The sequence below is a fragment of the Calypte anna genome, chromosome 2 (assembly GCF_003957555.1).
Source record: "Calypte anna isolate BGI_N300 chromosome 2, bCalAnn1_v1.p, whole genome shotgun sequence".
Classification (NCBI taxonomy): Eukaryota; Metazoa; Chordata; class Aves; order Apodiformes; family Trochilidae; genus Calypte; species Calypte anna.
The window spans coordinates 19,131,177-19,156,548 of NC_044245.1; the positions used below are offsets into that span (position 1 = coordinate 19,131,177).

General features: G+C 34.9%; 1 protein-coding gene across 5 annotated transcripts in view; it reads right to left on the bottom strand.

The window, feature by feature from the left end:
- Window positions 1–25,372, bottom strand: part of MLLT10 (MLLT10 histone lysine methyltransferase DOT1L cofactor) — a 125,855-nt gene that overhangs the window by 56,938 nt on the left and 43,545 nt on the right. For 4 of the 5 annotated variants that reach the window (XM_030444959.1, XM_030444958.1, XM_030444963.1 and 1 more), the window contains 5 exons: window positions 24,186–24,295; window positions 17,936–18,039; window positions 15,672–15,765; window positions 13,505–13,600; window positions 5,039–5,134 (listed from right to left, as the gene is read on the bottom strand). In XM_030444959.1, coding sequence (XP_030300819.1) covers window positions 5,039–5,134; window positions 13,505–13,600; window positions 15,672–15,765; window positions 17,936–18,039; window positions 24,186–24,295 — 500 coding nt within the window. The remainder of the gene's footprint in view (window positions 1–5,038; window positions 5,135–13,504; window positions 13,601–15,671; window positions 15,766–17,935; window positions 18,040–24,185; window positions 24,296–25,372) is intronic. The other variant, XM_030444960.1, reaches the window with a different exon arrangement.

Here is a 25,372-nt window from a genome sequence, read left to right on the forward strand (position 1 = left end):
CAACAACAGGAAGGCATAAAAGGAATGGTTAGGTTTTTCATCAAACAAGTGCAAAACTTCATTTTGTGGAAAAAACGCACAAAAATAATGTCAGCTTTGGTTCACTTTTTTACTTTACACCAAGGTCCGTGGAATAATCTCAAATCTATGGCTACACAGTCTTTAAATTCTATTTGAACAGGACACTGTTATTTTACTGTTTAAAATCTAAAATTTAAAAATTATACTTTAAATGCTTTTCTGAAAATACAATCCTTATGCTATTTGATTTGTCAAAACTGGAAGTTCTGGTCCATCAGCAACGGAGCTGATATGAAGGCTTCAGAACCTAAAAATTAATTTCTTTAAGACTTTGTCTCAGCACTAAACCAAAATCAACTCCAACAAGGCAAATGGTTCCTTCTGTCTTCACTTCCCACCAGCACCCCAGGCCTCCCTGCCATCTTAACAACCCCATGCAGCCACTCCTTACAGTACCATAAAGTAAAGAGAAATCATGAGATCCTGCTGGCAGGAGTGACTGGCTACCTACTACCAACCACCTGCCTGACAGGGAGGAAGAGGAGTAACAAACTCTTGAGCTCCTAATGTACATTTCTTCCTCAACATTCACCCATCCCCAAGAATTTTGGCCCTTCTACAACCAAAAACTCTTCACAGGGCTTTCAAAAATTTTATCTTTAAGCCCATTATTCTTTGAAATTTTATCAGAATTTATCATATTGGTAAATAATCATCAGAATAGGTTCAAACAAAAGTTATTTGATGGGCAGGGAAACTGTGTGTACACCACTAGGAAACCACACAAATATAATTATTTTCATAACACACTATTAAAACTCCAAATAATTTCTTCTATATCAGAAGAAAATTAAAGTAAAATTCAAAAAGAAAATCCTATTCCGCTGTTGTTTCTATTCTAAACAAGCAAGTAAAGTAGTTTTTTGATGGTATAAACCTTCTTCAACAGAAGAATATTGATGGAACCTACAAGATGCATCTGTTTAAAACAAGCTTAGCTTGTTTTTCAGTTCATTATAGAAGAGAATTTAAACCAGTATCTCTGTTGATCTCCACTGAAGACCACATTAACACACACCTCTTCAAATTGAGCTTATGCACTTTTTCCCTGACCAGGATGCTTGCTGAATTTAGGCCTACAGCAGAGGACTTCCTCACCTTTAAATACAGACTTGTATACCAGTATTAAGTTTTCCAAATTTTTACTAAAACAGCTAAGACATTTACACAGAACTTAGTTTTCAATTGCAGATGTCAGAAGACAAATAGGCAAAGCTTTGAGGAAGATGAACATTTCAATCTATTTGCATACTGCCCTGTTTGAATTACTATGAACTGCAATAAAAATATCTAATGGATTTTCTGAATAACAATAAAGAAAAAATAGTACAAATATGTTTAAGGACAATGTTAAAAATAATTAACCTCAAATTCCTATTACTATACTGGTAGCTGTTTCTAATGAAGATGGAGCCAATTCTAAAGAAAGTTTAGTAGTTAACTTTTTGAACTATTAAAAAGTACACAAGTATGCTCAGTTTTCCTGAACCTCATGTGTCATTTGACCTGAGTTACGAAGCAGTGGTTCAAATTTGGGTCATTTGAACTAAGAGTTTCCAGACATGCAATAACCTAAACCAAAAGTCAGGCTTTTTCTAGGATTTCTCCTCTTATCCAGTCCCTTCCTTTTGTAATCCTTATCTCCTATCCACTCAGTTGAATATTAATTCTCTGTAGGTATCAACAGAAGTAGCTTGATGTTATATAATCTCTCCTTGCCATTACTGCAAGATTTACGTATTTATTTATTATTTTAAAGAGAAATAAGAATTGAACTTAGGTCTACAGATTGGCCAGGCTTAGGACACGAGAAGCAGTCATTAATTTGCAAATACTGTGCAGAGATCTGGTTTGACTGCAAGCCTGAATACTGCTTCTAGCAGATTTTGGAGAACATGAATACACATTTCAGCTCTCCTTACTCTAAGGAGTTAATTGCAACAAAGTGCGCCACACACATACATATTCATTGTTTTTAAATCAACAATATATGCAATAGCATCTAAGGTAAAACTGCAGCACAGACTTTAGATTAATAAGTTAATTGCTTGACACAATAACCTACTGACCACAAAACAAGCTGCTTTGCTAAAATGGTAAGTTCTAAAGGACAGTGGCCTAACAGAAAGGTCTTAGAAAAACCTTAATATGCTATGGCAAAGTTATATTTTTTGTTTGCTTTGGGGTTTTTTGAGATCTCAAGAGTGATAGGAGGAAGTGACAGGAGTAGCAGGGAGCAGACCCGAGGACAGAGGCAGAACATCTTTGATTCATTACTGAACAAGCTTCAGCCTCTGCAGCCCCGCTGCTCCCTGAGCTTACAGTGCTCTTCCCTCCAAGCACATGCATTTTAAATGGAATGCACTACTCGAGGCTCCTCCTTTCACTGCTCTCACTGCAGTAAGTTTTCCTTCATTTCAGATAGCCACAAAAAAGAAGATTCCCCATATGCTGTCACTCAACTCCATTCCCTGGTTTGTTTGGGAGGACTTGACTATTTAATGAATCTTAATCAGGTTCTGAAAAATCCACTAATATTTGCTAGTACAGTTATCATGCTAACTCTGTATCAGGGTTCCTTTATATTATCCATAACTATCCATAAACCAGGTTGTAGGCTGTTGTTTTGGTTTTATTTTCCAAAAAGCACATTTTAACAATGTGGTGTGCAGAGACCAAGTGTTATTTTGATGCCACCCCATATATCACTCTGTGCACCCTGAAGAGATTTCCCTACTCTTAACGTTCTCTTCTATATCCCGCTGCAGTAGGATCTGAGCACCTCCCCTGAGAACCAGGCTGGGCTGACAGAGTGAACCGAGGAGGGTTATCATTGCCATCTCTACTATTACAGATAAAATTCAGTCTGCTGTACTTCCTGGTTGCAGTATCCTTTATTTAGTTAGTTGCTACAATTTGAATGCAGATATACTTATGTCTTATGTATCTTTGTGTACAATAATGTTTTGGAGTTCTGTTTCTAATAATATTTCTTCCCCTTCTCCCTCCCGCCCCCCCCAAAAAAAAAAAGAAAAGAAAACCTGTCTTCCTGTCTTTTTCCATATCTGTTAAACCATACACATTTTTAAGCTCTCGATACAAGCCAAAGCTCAAAAGCTTTTACTGACACTAAAAGGAGGGCTGATGGCTCTTCCCAACTAAGAAGGCCAGAAGAAAACATCTGAAGAGGCAGAGAGAATTCAAATTCCTAAGTTATTCCAGTTCTTCTTAAAAAATTGTGCCCCAGAAGTGAAAAATTTGCTAGTACATTAATCAAAGAGTAGTTATTTTAAACCTACCTGATCCAGACTAAGCAATGTAGAACAAACAAAAAAATTGTTTCCAGACCAAAGAGGCAAGCCAAGTATACTAACTCACATAATGTAAATGCACAGGTTATTCTGCAGTCTTTCATGAATCTATCTTAAGAAGCCACTCATCCAGACAAAAACATGCTCTATGGCAGCACCTGCATAAATGGTCCTTACCACTGTATCACAAAGGACTTAACTTCTTTAAAACAAAAAAAGCAAATTTCATTTCAAATGCCTGTTGCCCCTACAGGAACAACATAGTAGCAGAAGTGATGATATACTATGATAAAATTATGTATTCACTGCAAAGACAGGCTGCTGTGAAAAAGACATCAAGTCCAAACAAATTCTGACAAGTCTATGTAAAAAGTACACCAAAAAGTAACATATTAATACAATATTCTGAAGCAAATATTTATCTCTGAAGAACACAAAGTTTTATAATTAAACTTTCACATTTTTGAAGAACACAGAACACACTGATACACTATGAATATATATACACTATGAATATATAACCTTGAAAAACAAATGCATGTAGAAGGTATCAAAAGGACTTAGGAAAACAGATTAGAAGACGATAACTGGAGGAACTAGCCACAAAACATCACTTCCAAATATCCATCAGAAGCTGTTTAAAAAAATACAATCACACTTCCTTATTTTGTATTTAAAATTAAGTTTTCCTGATGATCTGAAGCATTATACAAACTAGGCAGAAAATAAAGCCAGTAGCTTACATTAAAAAAAGACTAAAATCACAGGATTCAAAAAATTTTAAAAAACCCACTAAAATTACACATATTGTATTCAAATTCCACAAGGAATACCTACCTGTTTTAATTTAATTCAGTTATAATTGAACCATTAGAATCATAGAGAATGTATGTTCTCTTTCATGTTTGCTCTAGCTCTACCTTGCTACTAATCATAGGACTTGCAGCTTTATTTTGGTAGTATTATTTTTTTAATGATTTTTAAGACTGTAAAGAAATGAGGATTAGGTATTCAAAATAATTTTAAAATAGTTAAAATGTTCCTATTATAAATCTTACAGACACCTATACTTTACCTGATTGATATATAGATATAGATGATATAGACATAGATATAGATATATAAAACCCATGTGTATATATATATATATATACACATATATATATATGAGTTAGGTATTTGTTGGCACATTAACAGGAAGACCACAGAACATAATGGAGCAGACTGCTAAAAAAGCAACGTGATATTACAAGTATGTGAAGCATGAGCTGTACTTTCATGATTACCAGGTTAAACGCTTACATGTTCAGTGACAGCTCAGTACATACAAGTGGAATTCAAAAGATAAATTTTCTAAAACTTCAAATTATTAAACATAAGCCAATGAATTAAAAGTTATCAGAGTATCAGTGGCAGCTGATTGTGATCATAATCACTCACCATTCAAATAAAAAAATCTAAACCTTTCTTCGTGCTATGAACTCCAAAATATTTTAAGATTTCACAATATAAGAAAAAAATACCAAGTATGCTTGATAAATACAGAAGTTATGCCATCATAAAGACCATGTAGATATAATGATTACATCATGAAATTTCAACATAAGTAACTGAAGTGAAAGAGGAGGAAAACCACACTGACTTACCTTCTCTGTAGTTACAGTAAGAGATGGAACCAAGGACGGTGAGGACTCCGATTGCTTCTTATATTTTTGCTTGTGTTTATCTTTCTCTTTGTATTTCTAGAAGTTATGAAAAAAGAATACAACCTAAATACAGCTTAACATAACCCCTTTTATGTAGCATCAAGTGTTATCAAAATTTGAGACGGAAATAATGCCCTGCACTAATTTAACACAAGAAGCATTAATGTTCTGAAATTTTTATAATACAATTTTATAAAAGTCAGTCAAGTGTTTACATTTGCTTTCAAAACACACAATCTGTAACTCTTAAATTACAGCCAGCATTTATGAATACACTGTCGTTAACCTTAACCATCTTCCCAGTAGTCTATTAATCAACAGAAGAAGCTGGATTAAAAACAGAGCACAGGGGTAATAACATACACTATAAGGTAAAATTTCAATTGGGGTTGGCTTTCTGGGTTTATTTTTTTGTTTTGTGTTTGGTTTTTTAAGTGAGACAGGTTTTAGTCTTGTCTTCACCTGGAAAATACACATGTGAAAGAAAGAAAAAAAAGTATGGAGAGGAGGGATTCAAATGCACTGAACAGTATTTTCAATAATTTCTTAAATATAACAGTCTCAGAAGTGCTACCCATACAGCTAGAAGACAAAAGCATCTACAGCAAGACTCCCATCAAATCTCTTGAGCCAGGAGTCTCTTTCTTCACTGCTAGTTAGCCAGACCACCATCTCACCAGTGTACTGGTAAGACCAGTAAACAACAGGAAACATTTAAAAGAACAGGTTTTACAATCTCTTCTGTTGACTACCTATTGTTCTTTTATTTCCAGTGCTAATTTTCTCTGAGGGGCAAGAAAACATAATTCTGATCTAAGGAGAACTTCAAATTATATTCTGTATGTACTGAAATTACTTTCATAGTAGTTTCAACAGAAAAGGATGCACCAGGAAGGACAGAGGGATACAAAAGCAGGGGGAAGGGAGAGAGCATAAACAACTAAAAGCCTGGAAACAATATGTTGAAATTCTGCAAAGCAAAGCATCAGCAACCACATCAAATTCCTTTCCCATATCCAAAACATCAACACAAAGTTTTCCAGGTCAGTTTACCAAGGTTACAGGTTACTATTCAAAGCCACTGAAGGGGTAGCCCACCCAAAGGCCTTTTGCAAACAAAGATCTCATCCACAGGAGGTCTGCTGTCCTTAACTCTACATTCCCTCCTCCTTTTAGGTTATACCTCCTCTAACAATCTCTCCTTTTTTCTTCTTCGTCTTTTTCTTTTCCTTTTTCTTCCTAAAGAAACTTCACAAGTCCCACTTCTGAATGTGAATTGACTCCAGATGCAAATAACATCAAAGTGGAGAACATTTCCCTGCAGGAAAACCTTTGAAAGGCATGCTCAGGTTTTACATGGATAAGAATAAAAATTTCAGCAATAACCTGCTGAGATGAAGAGACTTAGCTCCCACAAAGTGACTCCTTGCAAATGCACCCTCTTCTTACCATTCTTGCCACAAAGATTCATACAAAGCATAATTAGAGTTCTGAAATATCCACTTTTGGATCCAGAAAAGTAGTAACAGAGGGACATTAATCCCCCATAACATTAACAAATATGACATCTTTCAATCATGCCTGTCTGAAAGGAAATATAAATCACTCATCTTCCCTACTGCCAGAAAAAGCGCAAACACTTGACCCTTCATAGACAACTCACTGCACACCTCACTGTAAGATCTGTTCTGATCCACCAGGATTAAAACAAAAACAAAGAAACCTACACCAAAGGAAGCAAACAAAACAAAACCCACAACAAAACAAACCCAAAACAACACCAAAATGTCAACACCCAGACCAAAACCCCACAATTCTAGAAACCTTAATAATATCTAATGTCCAACCTTTTACAAACTTTTAAAATATGTATAGGCACAACTTCAGATGTCCCAAACACCTCTATTTTAAGATAATTGCAGATCTGACAAATGTAATGCTACATTCTGTAAAAACAGGATATAGCAGAAGAAACATTCCAAGGAAGGATGCCTTAAAAATTACAGGGCCAACTACAAGACTAACAAAGGAAACTTCAACCTTGTTTCACTAAGAGGACAGGCTCAACATTAGGAATCTCATTTCTGGCTTATTCGTCTTACCTAAAAAACGAGATAACACCTTCCTAATTCCAATAGCTATATGCTGCAAGATAAAAAACAAATATGGTCTACAACTACCTGAAATGAGGTTGTAGCCAAGTGGGGGTTAGTCTCTTTTCCCAGGCAACTCTCAGCAAGACAAGAGGGCACGGTCTTAAGTTGTGCCGGGGGAGGATTAGGTTGGATATTAGAAAGAATTTCTTTACCGAGAGGGTGATCAGACATTGGAATGAGCTGCCCTGGGAAGTGGTGGATACTCCATCCCTGAAGATATTTAAAAAGAGACTGGATGTGGCACTCAGTGCCATGGTCTAGTAACTGCAGCGGTTGTGGATCAAGGGTTGGACTCGATGATCTCTGAGGTCCCTTCCAACCCAGCCAATTCTATGATTCTATGATTCTAAGATTTCTGGAATTCTGTAGCACTTCTGTACATTGCCCTGCTGGGGAGTGTGGGAGGGGAATGGTGGAAGAGGAAGGAAGCATATTCTTATTGCTTCTATTTCTTCCACAAAGATTCAATCTACAAAATTATTACACAATATGATTTCACAATACAGTTTGGTTCCAACTTTTCCGTTTTTTAGCTCCTTTGCACACTGGATCACTCTAAAGATCAGCACTTCTTATTCATTTTCTTTAATATTACCTTCAGAAGAAATATTTATCAGAATACTGAAGGAAAATACCAACTCATTAACATATCAGATTAAGAATATGTGTATAATTTTATTTTAGCTCCAATATGTTACCAACAGAATAAATGTTATCAAATATATCTTTTCACAGACCTAAATGTCTGGCAAGTCTGAAAATGCAAGTGAAGGATACCTTTTCCAGTACAGATGGAATGGGTAAGTGCAGGTCTTCTCTAATGGCATTATTTAATTCATAACATTTCCACATGCAAGTATCATTTCACTTGTTGAAATTGTCTACACTTCTTTGTAATTCATTTTTTGTTTCAGGAATGCACAGCTTTCTCCAAAGAGGTTTCCACAATACTACACTTCACTAAAGTACATTCTGAAGTTTGGCATTTAACAGTTCACTGTTAAAAAAGAAGCAGGGGAGAAGTTTCCTGATTTGTCTCTCACCTTCCCCACACTGCTTACTTAGCTTGTCAGACCTTCGGTGTGGCAACTCAAACTGCTACAACAGCAGCAACACGAACAAAGTGGAGAGTTTTCTGCTGGTTTAGTAAGCTAGGTTAGCTCAGTGAAGGAGTATGACAGACAGTAACAGTAACAGGAACAAGAAGATGCATGAAGGAATAAGATGCTGCCCGAAGACTAGCATCTCTTTTGGAATAATTAAAACACATGCATGCTATCAGCAAGGACCATAATTCAGCCCTTCAGATGAAAATGCTTGGGCTGACCTGTAAGTATTCAATTAATATCCCTTTCTCTGTTACAAAAGTCATAACCCCCTCACTACTGTTGGTTGTCCCAAATTTGTCCCACTGTTTTCCTTAGTGATTCCTGTAAGCAAAATCAACTTCATGTCTAAATCTCTAATTTTTTGGCTGCTGCTGCTTTTCACTCCACTAAATAATTGCAATGTATCAGAATGTTCTATTAGCACAGAGGACTCAGATTATTGCTTTTGTTATTCATGGATTTTCTATGCTGTCTTTCCACCACTGACTCTCATAAATACAGAGCTGCCACAATCCCAACTACTTTATAGAAAGATGTGCATAATTCTTGATAATACCCAATAACTCAGCTTCTTATTTGTGACTAGTAGCTATTAGTAATATAGGCCATAAGAATTCCAGAATGAAAGATGCCCCTGGTCCACAAATTTTGAATTCAAATCATAACTTTTCTTGTTTTGACAAGAACAGTCCTAGTTCAATCATTTGTCTATCATTTTATATGTTATAAAATACAGCAGGAAATTTAAATCCAGTAGTAGCATTGCTGCAGTCACAAAGGATACAGGCATGGGATAGTTTACAGGGAGAGGGAGGAACACTACTGCCAACATTATGCAAATAAAATGTATTTAGCTCCAAGCATGAAACTCATTATTAAGTACCGGTCCTTGACACAATACTTAGAGACTCAAAAGCCTTATTTCAATATACAGAAAACGGTCAGATTTTTGACAGTCAGTGGCAAAAGCAACTAAGAATAGATTATAAGAATGCCAGCCAAAGTTTCTCTTTGCTGTGAGACCAATGCACAGCAACTCTTATTCAGAACAAGCTAATCTTCCTTTGATATATAACACTAAAATAGGCTTTTTCCATTATTCACAGCTTAGTATTGATGGTTACTGATGGCTAAGTGCTAAACACTTGAGTAGCACTTTCTAACTTCAAAAAGTGCAAGACTAACTAAATCAAAGCTTTTGTTGTCCATGCTTACCTTTTTATTCCTATAAAAATTGAAAGCATTAAAAGCTTTAAAATATGTATTATGCTACATATCATTAAGTGCTCCGCTGCCCTCATAGGGTAACTTAAAGATACCCATCAAATGTATGTCAAGAAATAGGTGAATGGCAAGAAAAATAAATAAATTTCACTTTACCAGCTCAATAAGCTTAACACTGGAGACCACCTTTAACTGCATATGGCTTACCAGGACTCAGAACACTATACCTGGTGAACTGCATAAACGCACTTTATGAAAAATTATCAATATAACCTTCCAGAAACTGTTACAAAGTCAATATAAAGTACTAGCAATCTTGTATTAACCTAGAATCCAAAGCATAAGAAAGAGTATGCACCTTTTGCTTCTACATCTCTTACAGTTTTAACTACAGAATTTAAGTGCAGGAAGACATATTGCTCAAGAAGAAACAAAAATCAAGCAATAACCTTAATGACCTGTTTTCAATGGTCAGGTGTCATTTAGTTTTCAAATTAAGACAAACAACACTAAATAATTTTCTCATGAAAGAAGCATTCATGTTTCTTTGAAGTTCATCTTACTTTTGACCCCAGTTATTCCAAAATTACTCTCCTCTATCTTATAATGTGGCAGAATACAAACATTGAGGAGTTAAACAACACTACAACACACTGAACTTGTAGAAAGATAAAAATCATAACCAGACAAAAAGTACTTTCTTAAAAACATATGTATTAAATAATAAATCTATATGGAGTAAATAATAAATAATGAGAGTAACACCTCAAGTACATCATAGCAACTTTTCAATGAAACGAAGTCTTTTAGTCAATCCATGCACACTAAGGAAGACATCCAGACAAACAATGTGATTTTTCTTTAAAAAAAACCCCACGGTTCTTGATTGAGCACAGTAAGAACTTAACTTACAATACAGATTACCAAAAATACCATTTTTTCCCAGTATTGCTCCTGAGACACCTATGAAAACCACAGTGAAGTAGTAACTCAATGAAAGAAGCAAATAAATATCAGAATTTCTTCAGATAAATGTTTGAGGATTTTACCACCTGTGGAAATTCAGTTTTGAAGTTTATAGAGACAACTAACACTGCTACTAATCACTATTTCCTGCACTGCTTTTGCAGGGGTCAGGTTTTGAGTTTTTCTTTCACAGTGAAAAGCTAAAGATACGAATTTGTACTGTGAGGGAAAAGGGACAGATACAGATAATGCAACCTTACAAAATTCTACATCTTCAAGATTAGTTTTTAGGTGCACTTTAGGCAGTGCACTTGCCATTTTGATTTTGCAATAATTAATTAATCCCAGGTGTCAAGCTGAACACTGTTGTGAGGTGTTTGTTTCACTAAGGTGTGCTAAAAGTATTACTTTTTCATAATATATGTGATGTGCTACTTTAAGGTTAGAAAAACATGAGGTAGTCAAGTCAGTAACTCTATGAAAAGCATAATAATTGAAATAGAAGTGCTCCCCTTTCCTCTTATTAGAATAAATGAATATGAGCTTATCTGCTTCTATAGGAGATCATTTTACTGTGCCATCTGCAGCAACCATTGTCAGTTCCAATAGATTACATGCAGCTGACTACCAGGCTGACACAGAATACTGTACCAGTTAACACACAACATTAGCAGGCAACAAATCTACCAAGAAGATGCCACCTTTGCTCTAAATCTTTTGGACTTTAAAAATCCTCATTACTGAATATAGTCAGATAGAGTAGCTTTCTAATGATTTACAGTCACACTCCATCAGTCCTCCCAAAGAATTAAGACTTCCAATTCCAGCACAATTTGACATTGAGAGATGTTGAAAAAAGTAAGAATTGTACTCCTATAAAGTCATTAATAAATGCATGCCCAGAAACAGAAATACTATTTGCCTGCACCAACAAGACTTGCAGAACAAATCACGCATTTTTTGAACAGCAGGGAACCTACACAAAAACTCATTTCTTGTGAAAGAGGAACCAGGATCTGCAACTCATAGATATTCAAGACCATCTACACAGTGAGCTGCACATGGTATATACTTAATGACCATTTTTTACAGGTGTTTTTATGGGCATTCTGACAGGACAGAATTCAAAAAGTCAACATGGATATGCACCACCATTAGCATCCACACCACACAATTCCGTTTTGAATAACATTTGTCTAGCATTACTTCAATAATTAAAACTGAAGTAATTTCAAAGTGGTTGCAAAAGACTTTTCTTCAAGTTACTTAGTTCTCACAACTTTGCTTCATACATCAAGCACCGTTTAGACTATTAAAGAGCCACATATATTAAACTGATAAACAAAATCTTTAAAAAAAAAAAAATGCAATGGATACTGCATTACCAACATGGATCTGGAGATTTTTCCCTATGAGGTTACTCAAAACCTCCAATGTTCAAATAACATAACCATGTTTATGAAACAAGATAACTCCCAGAGGAATACTGTAATTAGAATTGCCTTTGCAACACTCTGCTTTATACAGTACTAGAAACTGACTCTTAGGAATTAAACCAGAAATATTTTTTTTCTAAAAAGAGGATAAAAGGAAATAATTGCTTATGTAGCTGACTGGTAACCCAGAGAATTGTAGTCTGCTCTTATTTTTGCCTCAGAATGTTACATGATGCATGGCAGGTCTATTTCACCTTTCCATAGTTACTCAGATACTGAGGAATACAGAATGAACACTGATCTGAGTGCCTAGGACTTGTCCTGTAACAACCCACACACAGCATTAAAATACATTAACAAGCACCACGCACCTTTCTCCCATGTGAAATTCATAGCCCTGACATATGAATGTAGACTCCCCACATCATACTGGGAAAGTTTGGGCACTTCTGAATGCAGCTCACAAACCAACACAGAGCTATGGAAAATTTCAGTGAGTAGAAATGCTTTAAATATTGCTTTCCCATGGGCCTAACAAGCAAACCCATGGCTAAAGTCAACACACTGGGTGTCACACGCAGCCTCAAACTCTTCGTAGATTGTTCAAGTTTTTACCCTCTAACTGAGAGAACATATAGCATTTCTATAAGAACAGGACAAGCAGTAACAAGATGCTCAAAAATCAATTCAGTTTATCAAGTAGCTCAGTGTTCAGAACATTTGTCCTGGCTCCTCAAGGACAAACACCTGAGCCTTGGAAAAAGGGACACTACCAGCCCTACCTGGAGGCACACAGCTTCACCTCCAGTAATTTCTAAATAATGTATCTGCCACAGAAACTAACAATAGACAGCTCCTAATCTAGCAATAACAAAAACAAAGCAATAAACATTATACATTTAAAAATAGTTTTTAAAAATATGGAAAGTTGAATTCTTAAAAAATACACCAAAAATAGAAAATCAGATAGAAAATAGAAATCAGCAGGCAGTTATGTCCTCTGTACCCTTACAGGGAGATTCCCAGGTGAATGACAAGGTACTTTCCCATCACAGTGGACCTGACCATCAGTACCAGTAAAATGTGTTAACAAGAGATGTCCGTTCTTTGATGACAAAAAGATACAACAGTTTGAAACATAAGAAATCAGATGCATCTGCTTATCAGCACACTCAACTATAATGTCTGTCCCTGGTTTTCTTTTCCACCAAGTCACAAAGGCTACACAAAAAAATGTCTAATGGTAAACTAAAGCAAAGGAAGCTGCATGAAAACAGCCTTTCCAATGGATATGTTTCAGAGTGTATCCCAAAACTGATGAAAAGCAGAAACATTCAAGTACAATTGCAGGTGAAGGTGTTTCCTCATTGGAAACAGTTTATCAGTTGTGTTATTTATTATTCAGTGCTTCAGGAACAAGATTTCCCTCCTGCTTTTCAGCAAAAATTCAATCTATCAGAAAATTCTACTATTAAGCAGATGTGCCAAATAATTAGCAACGACAAATCCACTTACTTTTTTCTCCTTCTCATGGTGTTTATCCTGAGAGTGAGAGGAAGAATCACTTAAACTTTGATCATATGACCTATTAGATCCCCGTTTGCTCTTTTTCTAAAAAGAGAAAACATATTTATGGATAGAGAAAAGGAACCACTTGAATAAATGAAAAGTATAAAGCATTCAAACTGATAAGATGCCTTACTGCTTGAAGAAAAATGACACTTCTGTTACTGAAAAACTGACAAGTTACTGACACTAATAAAATGAACATGATTACCCAATGTATACCAAGAAAAAAAGCCTGTCCTTATATTGATTTTTACACCTTCCACAAATTAACAAGATATGTTTTCTACAAAGAAATGAGATATGCCACTTCATCATAGAAATCATAGAAAGGGTGGGGTTTGAAGGGACCTTAATGACCATCTAGATCCAACCCTCCTCTACTTTTTGATGTTTAAAAGATGCTAGAAACAGTTTCAAGTTTTCATAATATAAAACAGAAAAGGTGCTGCCCAAGTGAATATCACATGAAGCAACAGTGCTAGAACGCATTGTGAGGTGGGTGGTTTATGGCTTAATAATTTATTAACGTGACCTCTGCAATATTTTCATTAAAATGGTTTGAAAAATAGGATACAATAAGTTTATGGTCATTAATGCATTTACAAGGTGTATACATTTACAAGCTGCAGACATAATTGCCATATTTCTGTAACATTTAAGAGTCCTGTCTGGAACTGAAAATACTTTATGCCTGACCAGTGTTCAAAATACGCATTATTTTATTATTACTGAAGGTAGCCTTATAAAGGCACATAAGGTCACTGCTTTGCCATCCAAAGTTTTAAGAGGTATGGTAGATAAATGCCACCCACCATCTTCTGTAGTAAATGCTAAACATCTGCATTTCCGAGTTTACTATCAAGAGTCACAATCATACTAAGGAAATACTAAACTGTTACCTATCTTACCAGTCTTTACTGTTCTTGACCCTATAGTTTTGTAATGGAATGCTAACTAATTACATGCCAATATGAGGTTGTTTTTATCGTTACACTCATTTTTTAAATAAACATGAAAGTTCTCAATTATAACAGCAGCAAAGCACTCAAATTGTAGTTTAGCAGCTTGTCTTTACTGCTAAGTAATACATCATTTTTATTCTTTTTGTATAGTTGCTCAAGATAATAATCTTTTTTTAAAATCTTAGCTTATTAAGGGCCTAGAAAGTCCTAAGTTAACTTGATTAGGAATCAAACTCATCTGTATTCACAAGAGCACTGAGCTAACCTTACCAAGCTTGTCTTCTAGAAAGTCAAAACGGTCCATGGGCCCTTTGTTTTTATCTCACTGCAACCTATTCAAAAGGCACCCAAGAAGTCACCTTTTTTAACAGTGAAAACAAGTAAGCAGCAACTTTAACTATACTTACAGCACTATCTGAACTTAACTCTGTATCTTTTAATTTTCATAATGGAATATTGATAAATAACAGTTTTTAACCATCAGTAAGTCCATCAAGTCCATGCATTCATACACGTACAAAGAAACAGCTCTCTGGAATGGTCAAACTAATAAGAAGTGACATTGAAGACCCCAGAGGTATGATCCAAAACCTACTTAAGTAACAGAGAAATTTTGAATTTTTGAGTTTGTTTTTTTAAAAATCAAACCTCAGGTCACTTCCTTGAGGAAGTTTCAGAGAACTTACAGGAAGGGAATACACACTGTGAGACATTGCTCTCTACACAGTGAGAGATAGAACAAAAGAAAAAAACCAAACCATGTTTTTTCTTAAAGAGCAACAGAAGCAGAAAGAAATGGAAGTCCTGATTCTCCTAAATACAGGATAAAAAGTAATACTTTCTAAATTTTTATTCAAAAAAGGACTTAAGTCCTAGAATCCAAATAACCTAACTGCAAAATAAAACATCATAGAAACTTAATGAAAAAAAAATTTGTTTCTTTCAGAAGGGTAAAATCCACACAACTAGAATGCAACCACTTACAAAAACATTTTCAGCTAGTACTTTTGTAACTGTCAGTAAAACATTAATGAACTTCATACAACCTACTTCCCAAGCTACATTAAAATATCATTTTCTAGTGTTAACAGCAAATCAGAGTGAAAAAATAGGTCAGTGACACTTATTTATAGAATTTAATAAATACATACCAGTTTACTGAAATGGTATTTACAGTAGCCACAGTATTGGACGTTATCTGCACCATTACCTTCTTCTTCACAAAGAAGTCCTGCAAACTGTGCACTGAAAATAAACCAGACAACATTCAAGAAAAGCAATTTTATATAAATAGTATCACAATATTTCAGCTGATAACGAACAGATACTTACATCTGCATTTAATAGACAAGTTTTCCACACAAGTGATTTCTGACAGAATGTGAACACATAACCAACCTTGGCAGGCCAGCAAAACATGCATATGGTTTATACTCCTTTAAGACACTCACAGAAGCCTAGAGGTTGAAAATCTATATTCATTGTGGTTTAAAAAACACATTTTTTGGTTTAAAAGACTAAAACATCTATTTCTTTTAATAGAATAGCTTGGGCTAACTACCATCTTATTCTATGACATTTTTTTTGAAAACAAATTTACTTTCCACTGTTTGGGATATTGATTTTTCCTTTATCAAAACCAACTTAGACATCAAAAAAACAAGCATTCAGTTCCCTATTCCTTATAATTTTCTTCAGCATAGAAATGCCATGTTACAGTCAAAGTGATTCATGGGAATATTTAAATGAAAGAATCACATGTGAGGCAGCTTATTTTAATTTATTTTTTAAACCAATTTCCCCTCATTTATACATTGGGTTCTTGGCCAATCCAGAAATATTGCTTCCTAAGTACATGCATACCTACAGCAAATGACAACTACAGAAAACAGTTAACAGGATCTCTTTAAGTGAAGATTTATACTTCTAGGCTTGCCATAGCAAGACAGATGGACACAAACTTACTTTTCCTTAGACACTAGTTCTGTTAATCCAAAACTGATATACCACACCCTGGATCTCTACTTTCTGTAGGTTTTACATTTTCCTTACATTTTTTAAATATTACTCAAGACTCTCAATATCCTCAGACACAGTATTCTCTGGATGGATATTTTTTTGAAGTACATACCTGGTTTTATTATAATCAAAAATTCTAAAAATTGGCAATTTGTTTTTAATCTAGTTCTCATGTTCTTTATGGTATTCACTGAAAAAGGGCTTTGGAAGAAATCTAAAAAGATGATAAGGACTCTTATGCATCCAAATGCCCAAATGTTTCAAAGGAAAATTTTTTTCAACCCAAACACTTGGATTTTTACATGTTTTCAAATCTGTAAATAACCTCTTTAAATGGCATGTACACCTTGAGGAACACAATCCATTTTCACCATAAAAAGAAACTTGACATTGATCACATCCAATGAAAAATTGGATCTTTATGAGAGTAGTGTTACCAAGAAATCAGCACGTAAAAAATTATATCCTTTAAGATCTGCATGAGATTCAAAGTATCACTTGATTACAGTGAAGAAAATACATTCAAGTAATTTAAGTAGGTACATGCAATTATCATTTCCATGACTGAGCTGGTCATAAGAAGCATTCTGGGGTATATGTAAAACAGACAGGTAAATCCACAGATTACATAGCTAGACAGTCTGTGTAAATTTGCTCTTGCAAAACAGCCACAACTACATTTTGAAAAAAAAGAACAGAAAAGAAAATTAAAGGGAAAAAGAAATCCCTGTAAATCTGTGAGTAGAGTTCATTTTGCCTTTTTTAACCTGTTGATGTGTAGTTTAATCCAATTATCCAGATTCCTCTAGAAGTCCATAAAGCAAGACAAGAAAACCTAAGAATCTTAAAGTAGAATTAATCAGATGGTGGACAAAGCTGTTTTTCTCCCAACAGCTATCCATGAAACCTTAATAAATAGTTCAGGACAGATGTGTACAGATTTAGATAAACAACTGTGAAGCGAATTAACCCCAAGATATTTGGAAATCTGAGAATTTCTATGCATAGCTTGATAACTTTCTTCATTGATTTACCAAAAGCAAACGTCCAATCAGTTAGCAGGTAAACAATGCTTTCGCCTTCCGATATCCTATAAAGTATTTTCTAGAAAAGTAACGTAAGACAAAAGAAAGCCACTAAACCTCCTTTGCAGGAGCACACGAAGTTTAATACAACCCAAGGGAGTATTATCAGACAGCTTTTGCAGCTCACAGCAATGTCTGTGTTGCCACTGCTACATTGTTAGTGAGCTCTATTATAATACAGTTAGATATCTCTCCGCAAGCCATTATATTTCTTTACTTATAAACATGCTTAATAAACAGTTTATTTGTTGCATTGTGTGCATTGATTCTCTCTGGAATATCAGAGATGATAAGTAATAAAATATACTTACCACGTTACATGAAAAGCTTGTCGACATCCGTGTTTATTACATGTCATACAAGCACCAGTGGCTGCTTTGCTCTCTCTGCCTTGTTCATCACAAATATAGCATGTCTATCAAAGAAAACATACTCAACGTGATAAGAAGCACACAAATAAATGGTGTTACAGAAGATTCTATGGTGAGAATTTTGCAGCTAGGCTTATATAAGAACTTCTTTATGAAGAGGTCTAATTACACTTGTTTGCAAAAGTAGATCACCTGGTAGACACTTGTAATCTGTGTAATGCTTCACTAGTTCTAAAGAAGTACAAAACCTAATTTGCTTGAATTCTCTACCACTATTCAGCTAGCCAAATGGTCAAACAGCCAAAGGTTGATAGCATTGGGCTTCCAAAATTTTCCTTGCTTTCAAGTTTGTGTTTTTGTCTTTTCAGGTTGCAATCATTTCCACAGTCATTTAACATTACCTCGATGTTGGTGGCATTCAAAAACATTAAATTAGACTGAATGCCTAATGATGGAACGTTCCATACAGGATAACTGTATATGTCTACAGAGTTACATAAACACGACAAACTTAAAATTGTTTATACATTTGGCGTAGAGAATTTTCAGAAGTCTCATAGCATGTTTCAATATTCACATGATGCTCAGTTACCTTCAATTAAACCTGGTGTTTAACAGTATTCTGTTAATTCAGATTTCAGCACGAGTTGGATAGCCCCACAAACATCTTAGAAAATAATCAAGCAAAAACCTTCAGTAGACAAAGCTTAAATTAGTATTCCATACCCATTTAAAGCTCATAAGCTAAAATGAAAACAACTGGTGTAGTGTTTGAAAAAAATTTCCATAGCTTTTCTGGCAATTTATTTGTTTCACCAGGATACTATGCCACCAATTTGTAGTATTTTCAAAAACATTCTCAATAAAATGGAAGAAGAGGAAATTAAGACAGTCAAAAATCTCACTATTCAATACTTTGGAAAAAACAAACGCACAACCAAAAAAACCTATATTTGGCAAATATACATGGATATTTGTATGGATATACATGGCAAATATACATGCTCTATGGAAGCCCACGATTATACTACAGTTCACTACAACCTCTCACCATTTCAGGGAGAAAGAGACAAAACTAAATCTCTTTCCATTTCTTACTATCCTAATTACTGAAGTGCCTCTTACGGAGATTCTATCATAATTATTACATTTATGTATGAAACTTAACAATTTAAGAAGAGAAGCTTAATGAAAGTACCCTCCAGCATTAGGGCAGTCACATGAGATAAACCTATTGTTACCCTTACAGAAATCCCATTACAAGATCTCAGGTGAGTAATTGGAAACTTTCCCACTACTCTCCTACTTTTCCCCCCCAAAAAAACAACCAAACAAACCACCCCACAACAAATAAACTAACTACATTTACTTTAACTGATTCACTGATTGCATCACCAACCTCCCTTCAGTGAGACAGAGAATTAATATAATAATAATCTAAAATAACAGACTAGGGGCAGTAGAAAATGCAGTTTAAGAAAAATGGACCAAGATACAACTGAAACAAATAAAATTTCTATAATGCAAAAACAGTATTGCTTAGAAAGATACAGAAATTACTGAAATTCTGAAGCGTTTTTAACAGAGGTATTTAGAACAACATTTAACATGAGATGTCAGCTAACTCAAGCACTTTTTGTTAAAACTTAAGACTCTAAGGAATGTAAGTCATTTTTACATGGTTTCTACAGAACTTATAAAAGTATTAAACCCAGTAGCTAATACATCCTAAAATCATACCCTATATATATATATATCACAGCAATTGAAGGATCAGAAAGGATATAATCTTACTTAATTTGCTTGCCTTGCTCCCTCTGTACATCTAAGCAGTAGACAGATAATTCAGTTGTTTGACAGGGTGTGAGACTGGCTGCTTTTTAGGTTTCCATACCCTTAGATAAGGCTGACAGATCATAAGATTGATAGATCATAAGCTTGTTTGTTCCAAAAAACTAACTATATTATAAAATGTAAGAAACTTTAAAAATCAGGTACCTCTATAAGTAGAGAGGTTCAACAGACTCCATAAAACTCAAGCTCCAGTTACTGCTGTTCTTTTAGTTTTGCTTTAAGATCTGTAATTTTTTTCCTCATTGAAGCTCAGAAAGAAAAGCAATATAAGCATTCCATTTAGTAAGGATGTAGGCCCTGTTCTTCACATACTGCATTTAGGATCTGTGTTTTAAGATGCCTTAACCCAATTTACAGTAAAATGACTGAAACATTTATCAAACAACCATCTACATTGCAAACAAGTTTAAACACAACATGGTGGATTACCTACCCATGTTAATGAGGTCAATGAGCTTCTACCCCTCCCACAACACTCATGCAAAGCCAAAATCTGCTTCCTGATCTTGCATATGAAACTGGGACAAAGAAGGTTCATTTTCCTGTTCTAACTGGGACAGCAAGTAATCTTTAAAGCTGAGATTCTCATACTTTCACTTTCTCTTAGACACAATCAGAAATTATTCCAGAAGCCTGAAAACTTTTATCTTTCTTTCACAAAGCAGCCTCGCACACATTGCAAATCTAGGCAATTGCTAAACTTCTTTTGAAAACTCTGTAATGTGGAAGTCTAACCTATAGCAGCACTGAACTTCAGAACTTTTAAGGGAAGAGAGTACCTAGACTTCTCCCAAATTCATTAGAAAACCAGGAAAACATTACACAGATTTTGACTCAGCAAGAAAATTTCACTCAAAACAAACAACTATTTTCTTAGTTTCTTTAATGGCAAAATACACACTTTGCAAAGCTGTCTTTATATTTCTGCCAATACTTTTTCTTCAAAGATTCAAAAAGTAAACCATCTTTGCAGCAGCAAAGACAGAAGGAAAGATGAGGGGGATAAAAAAAAAAAAGTATAAAACAAAAAGTAATTTGAGAAACACTTTACTTGTAACAGTTACCCAAGAGCATTCATTGCTTACAGAATCAAGCCTACAAGTTGCACAGGAACTTTTCACTGTATCAGCAAGTACTGAGATAAAAGTCCAACAGCTGCCTTTACTACTAGACAGATCAAGAAACTCCAAATGCACTTATTTTTTTAATTGGCTCTAAAACGAGATTCCTAAAAGCAGTAATTACTTTCAATTACCACATACTTTCAAATGAACCTGAAAGAGAAATAAAGCTCATATAAAATAAACAGAGATTATCCATGCATAAGCTTCCGAGTTTTAACAGACAGCTACTAAACAGGAGAGCAATTACTTGTCCATGTCTTTTTGGAATCAAGTGTGTAAGAACTTTGCTGGTCATTAATCCACTAACCAAGTCATTCAGTGGATTCATTCTGCAACGTGACAGGTTTTATCCCAGAAGCAGTTAACTTCAGGGCAATAGCAGCCAGACATTTTTACACTGACAAAGCTCACACACTGGTGTCTGTCCGCTGTGTTTCTTCTTGTATTTTAAGATTACTGCACTTCATAATATTGCCTATTTTGTTATTTTCCATAAAGAAACAAGGACATAGGAAAAAACTCTGTAAATTAAGTACCATCTTCTGGCAACACCACAGCAATGTTTGTCTTTAAAACAAAGACTGCAGCAGAAGTTTTTGTGTATGGTGATTTTCATTGACCTGCATTTTCCCTCCATTCCATATGCTAGCCTTCTATACATATCCTGCCACATATGCAGAATTATTTAGGACTTCACAGGAATTTTTTTTCTTAAAATCATCCTATTCTAACCTGACTTGACACACAGAATGAAATTAGTACTAGGCCTCTCTAAAAGGACCATCAATTCTAGTATTTTTCTTAATTACATGCTTACATTTATTCACGATTTACAACAAATGTTTTTAAAATTTTTTTCCATATCTGCTTCTCAAAAAAACAGCTTATCTTTCCCATTTCCTCCCAAATTGATAGCATAATGCTTTATATTTTTTAGATCAGAAACTTTGTATCATTTAAATAAACACAAATGATACTGAAAAGCCATGGAGGTGGGGACCTGAAGTTACTGCAGGCTACCTGAAAAGAGAATTAGTTGACCTACTGATTTTGGGGGTATTGCTCAAAACAAGTGTCTGCTTCAGAACTGGTGGCAGTTTAGCCACAGCAGTATCAAACTCAACACTGGATAGAGACTTAGCAAAATAGTCTGCAGTTGCCTCTAACATTCTGTGCTGTTTTAATAAACTGCTGTTGGCAGCACAGTTAGATTTGTTTCAGAAGGTTTGCTGTGGCAACTGCCCTATAGGCATTTCTTTGATTCCCCTGAAATTCACAACCCTGAACCAAATTGGCCAAATAAAGGCAGGAAAAACTGGATTCTGTAAGAAGAGGAGAGGGGGGAAGAGACAGAAGAGAGGGGGGATAGTGTGCAGGCTAGGGGTGTGACCCCAAACCTTGAAATTTCTGATACAGGGCTCATTATGTCTTACTGTAGTGGGCTGTATAAAAGTACTTTTAGATTGACTGCTATAATGAGAAATAGGCCCAAATCAGAACACCCACAAAAGTCTCGGTAATCTAAAAAGCTAGACACCATCAAGAACTTTATCTGCATGATCCATGTGGCACTGGTATCTATTTAGAAAGAAAGAAAAAAGAAAAGAAAAAAAAGAAGAAAGAAGAAAAAGAAGAAAAAAGAGGAAAAAAAAAGAAAAAAACTAAATACAGACCAACAGAATGCAAATGGAAATTTTAGCAGGAAAAAAAAATCCTATACATATATTTGGAAGAAAAATTGTTCAAGAAATAACAAGTTTAGCTGTAACAAAAAGGAATTAAGTCTAAAGACACAAGCCAACAACAGGCTTTGTGAGTAAGTAATATTAAGACACAGAGTACATCTTTTAAAGTTACAAGGACTTACTCATCCAATATCAATCCCTTGAAATGATGCAAAACAAAGCAAAATCCCAAGTGATTCACAAAATTTTTCAAGCACATGAGGGAAGAACCACTAACAAATAAATAAATAAATAAAACCCCAAAACATAACTATTACTAAAAAACAATAATACGTGTTTTGCTGGCCCAGAGTTGAGAAGAAAGGGAAAATCAACTCATCTGCCACAGCAAATCTGTACTGCTTTGTGTTCAAGCACAAATACTGCGCTTGATCTTAATCTCACTGTTGCACGTTCTTGCCAATGCAGAAGGAAGCCAAGAGTGAGGAACCAATACAGATGCTCAGGTAGTTCAGAATAAGAAAACATGAGAAGAACCTTGAGTTCAACTCCTGGCTTTTTGGTGACACTAGTAAATTAGGATGGGCAAAACATACAACAGCAATTTTGAGAATGTGAAATGAGCAAGGAAAAGACCAAGGCATAGAAACATAAAAGAGGACACTATAGCTGGGGCAGGGGAGATGGAAAGGGAGAGGTCATTGTGCCTAACCAAGAGGTGTAAACTGAGGAAGGGGATAAACAGGACTGGTTTCTCTGCAGGAATAACACCAGAGGTGATGCCTATCTTTTTTTTTTTTTTTCTTTTATAACTACACAAGAAAAATGTTATAAAACTGATAAGACATTCCAACAGTATGCTGCTTACAGAAGGACAATATAAAAATACTAAGGAGGAAGTAATGAAGTCTAGTGGCAAAGAGCACAAGTCAAGCAATTAGAAACATGTAACTATTAGTATAAAACATTAATACTTTTACAATGCTTTTTTTTTAAGTCTCACCACACTTTATATAACATTCCATCTCACTGACACTTACATAGAAGCACTTCTTTTACAAGCAAATAATCCTGCTGAAGTGAACATTGTTTACAAGGGCAAAAGTCTGCAGGTTTTTGCCTTAATATATTAGCACAGCTTTTTTTTCCTAAAAGAAATACTTACGGACATCACATCAATACTTACAACAGTAGGACTGTGTGGTAATTAATAACATCTCAAATAAGCTGCAATAATATTTTAACCTATGGGAAATATTTCACATTCCTTTGAAAATAAACTGTTATTCAAAGATCACAGTATTTTTAATTAACAAAACAGTCCATAATCTGTAAAAGAATAAGGAGACGTGGCAGATAACCTTACAGCTTAATTTAGTAACATGCCTTGCTTAATTCTTGAATTTATCATAAAGCAACAGCAGAAAACAAACAGCACTTTTGCATATATTTATGAATTTTATGGAAAGCACATTTCATAGATTATGCAAGCTCACTGGATATAGACAGAATGAGATATAATTGTACCTTATTATAACGATCATGAGGAACAGACTGCAACACGATAGGTTCCATTGTAGCAACATTTGCAAACTGCACCTCGGGAATGTACAGAGCACAAACCACATGAGCCCAACCTACAAAAAGTTACAATTGCATTTAATTTTAATGTTTCCTAGCAGCTTAAAAGGACATTTCAATTATAACACAAAGAACCTTTTACAACACTTTTTTCCATGGACTACTTCAACTCTTTAGAATATTGCAGGCAAAAGTTACTCAAGTCATGTTTACATTTTGGTTTATAGTATCCAAAGTTTAGATGAGCTGTATTACATTTTTAATTTATTCAGTGGAAATTTTATACAAATATTACTCCATGAAACCCAAATACTAATGACTTACACAAACCAAGACACACAAATGGAAAAAAGAAACCCAGATCATTTCTTTAAATGTCATTGATTAACCCAGTCATCACGTCAAAGCTATACAAGTTCTTGCCAAAGGGAAAGATCATCTGAAAAAACTAGTACTCATGCAAACATTACCATTACCAAGATTTCAGTGTATACATTTTATTTAAACAAATTCACTCTGATTTGACCAGACTATATTCTTTCTACAGGAAGAAATTCCAACACATACACACCCCCTCTGTCAAAAGTTTTCCTTCTTTGAAGGTGTGGTCAACTTGGTTTTTTGTAGCAATATCAACTCCTATATCCTATACTATCCTATACTCATTAAATTAAGGTCATCAATAAATGCTTAGTTATTTACCATATTGTGCATTAACATTTCAAGAAGTAAACATTCACAACTGCCTGACATATGGCTGGATGGGGACGGGGGCACCAATTCAGAAAGAAACCTACTACTTTTAGACCTTTTTTCAATACTAATCCTGGGAGCTGTTGGCCTGGTTTATTGGAAGGCAGTCTACCATTAACTGTAAATTTAGCAAAGCTACTGTATTGCTAACCCAATATATTCATATCCTGACACTACTACCAGAATTACAAGAGTAGTATCGTATATTACAGAGCTACCTCATCTGAAAGCGAATTTGGCGTGGCTACTAATTTAGCATGAATTCTCTTCTTTCCCAGAGGAAAACTAAATTCTCTTGTTATAAGACCTTCAGCACACCTTAAAAGTAATTGTGCTTTCCTCCTCCCCAGGCTTACTTGCATGCAAATATTAAGAACATA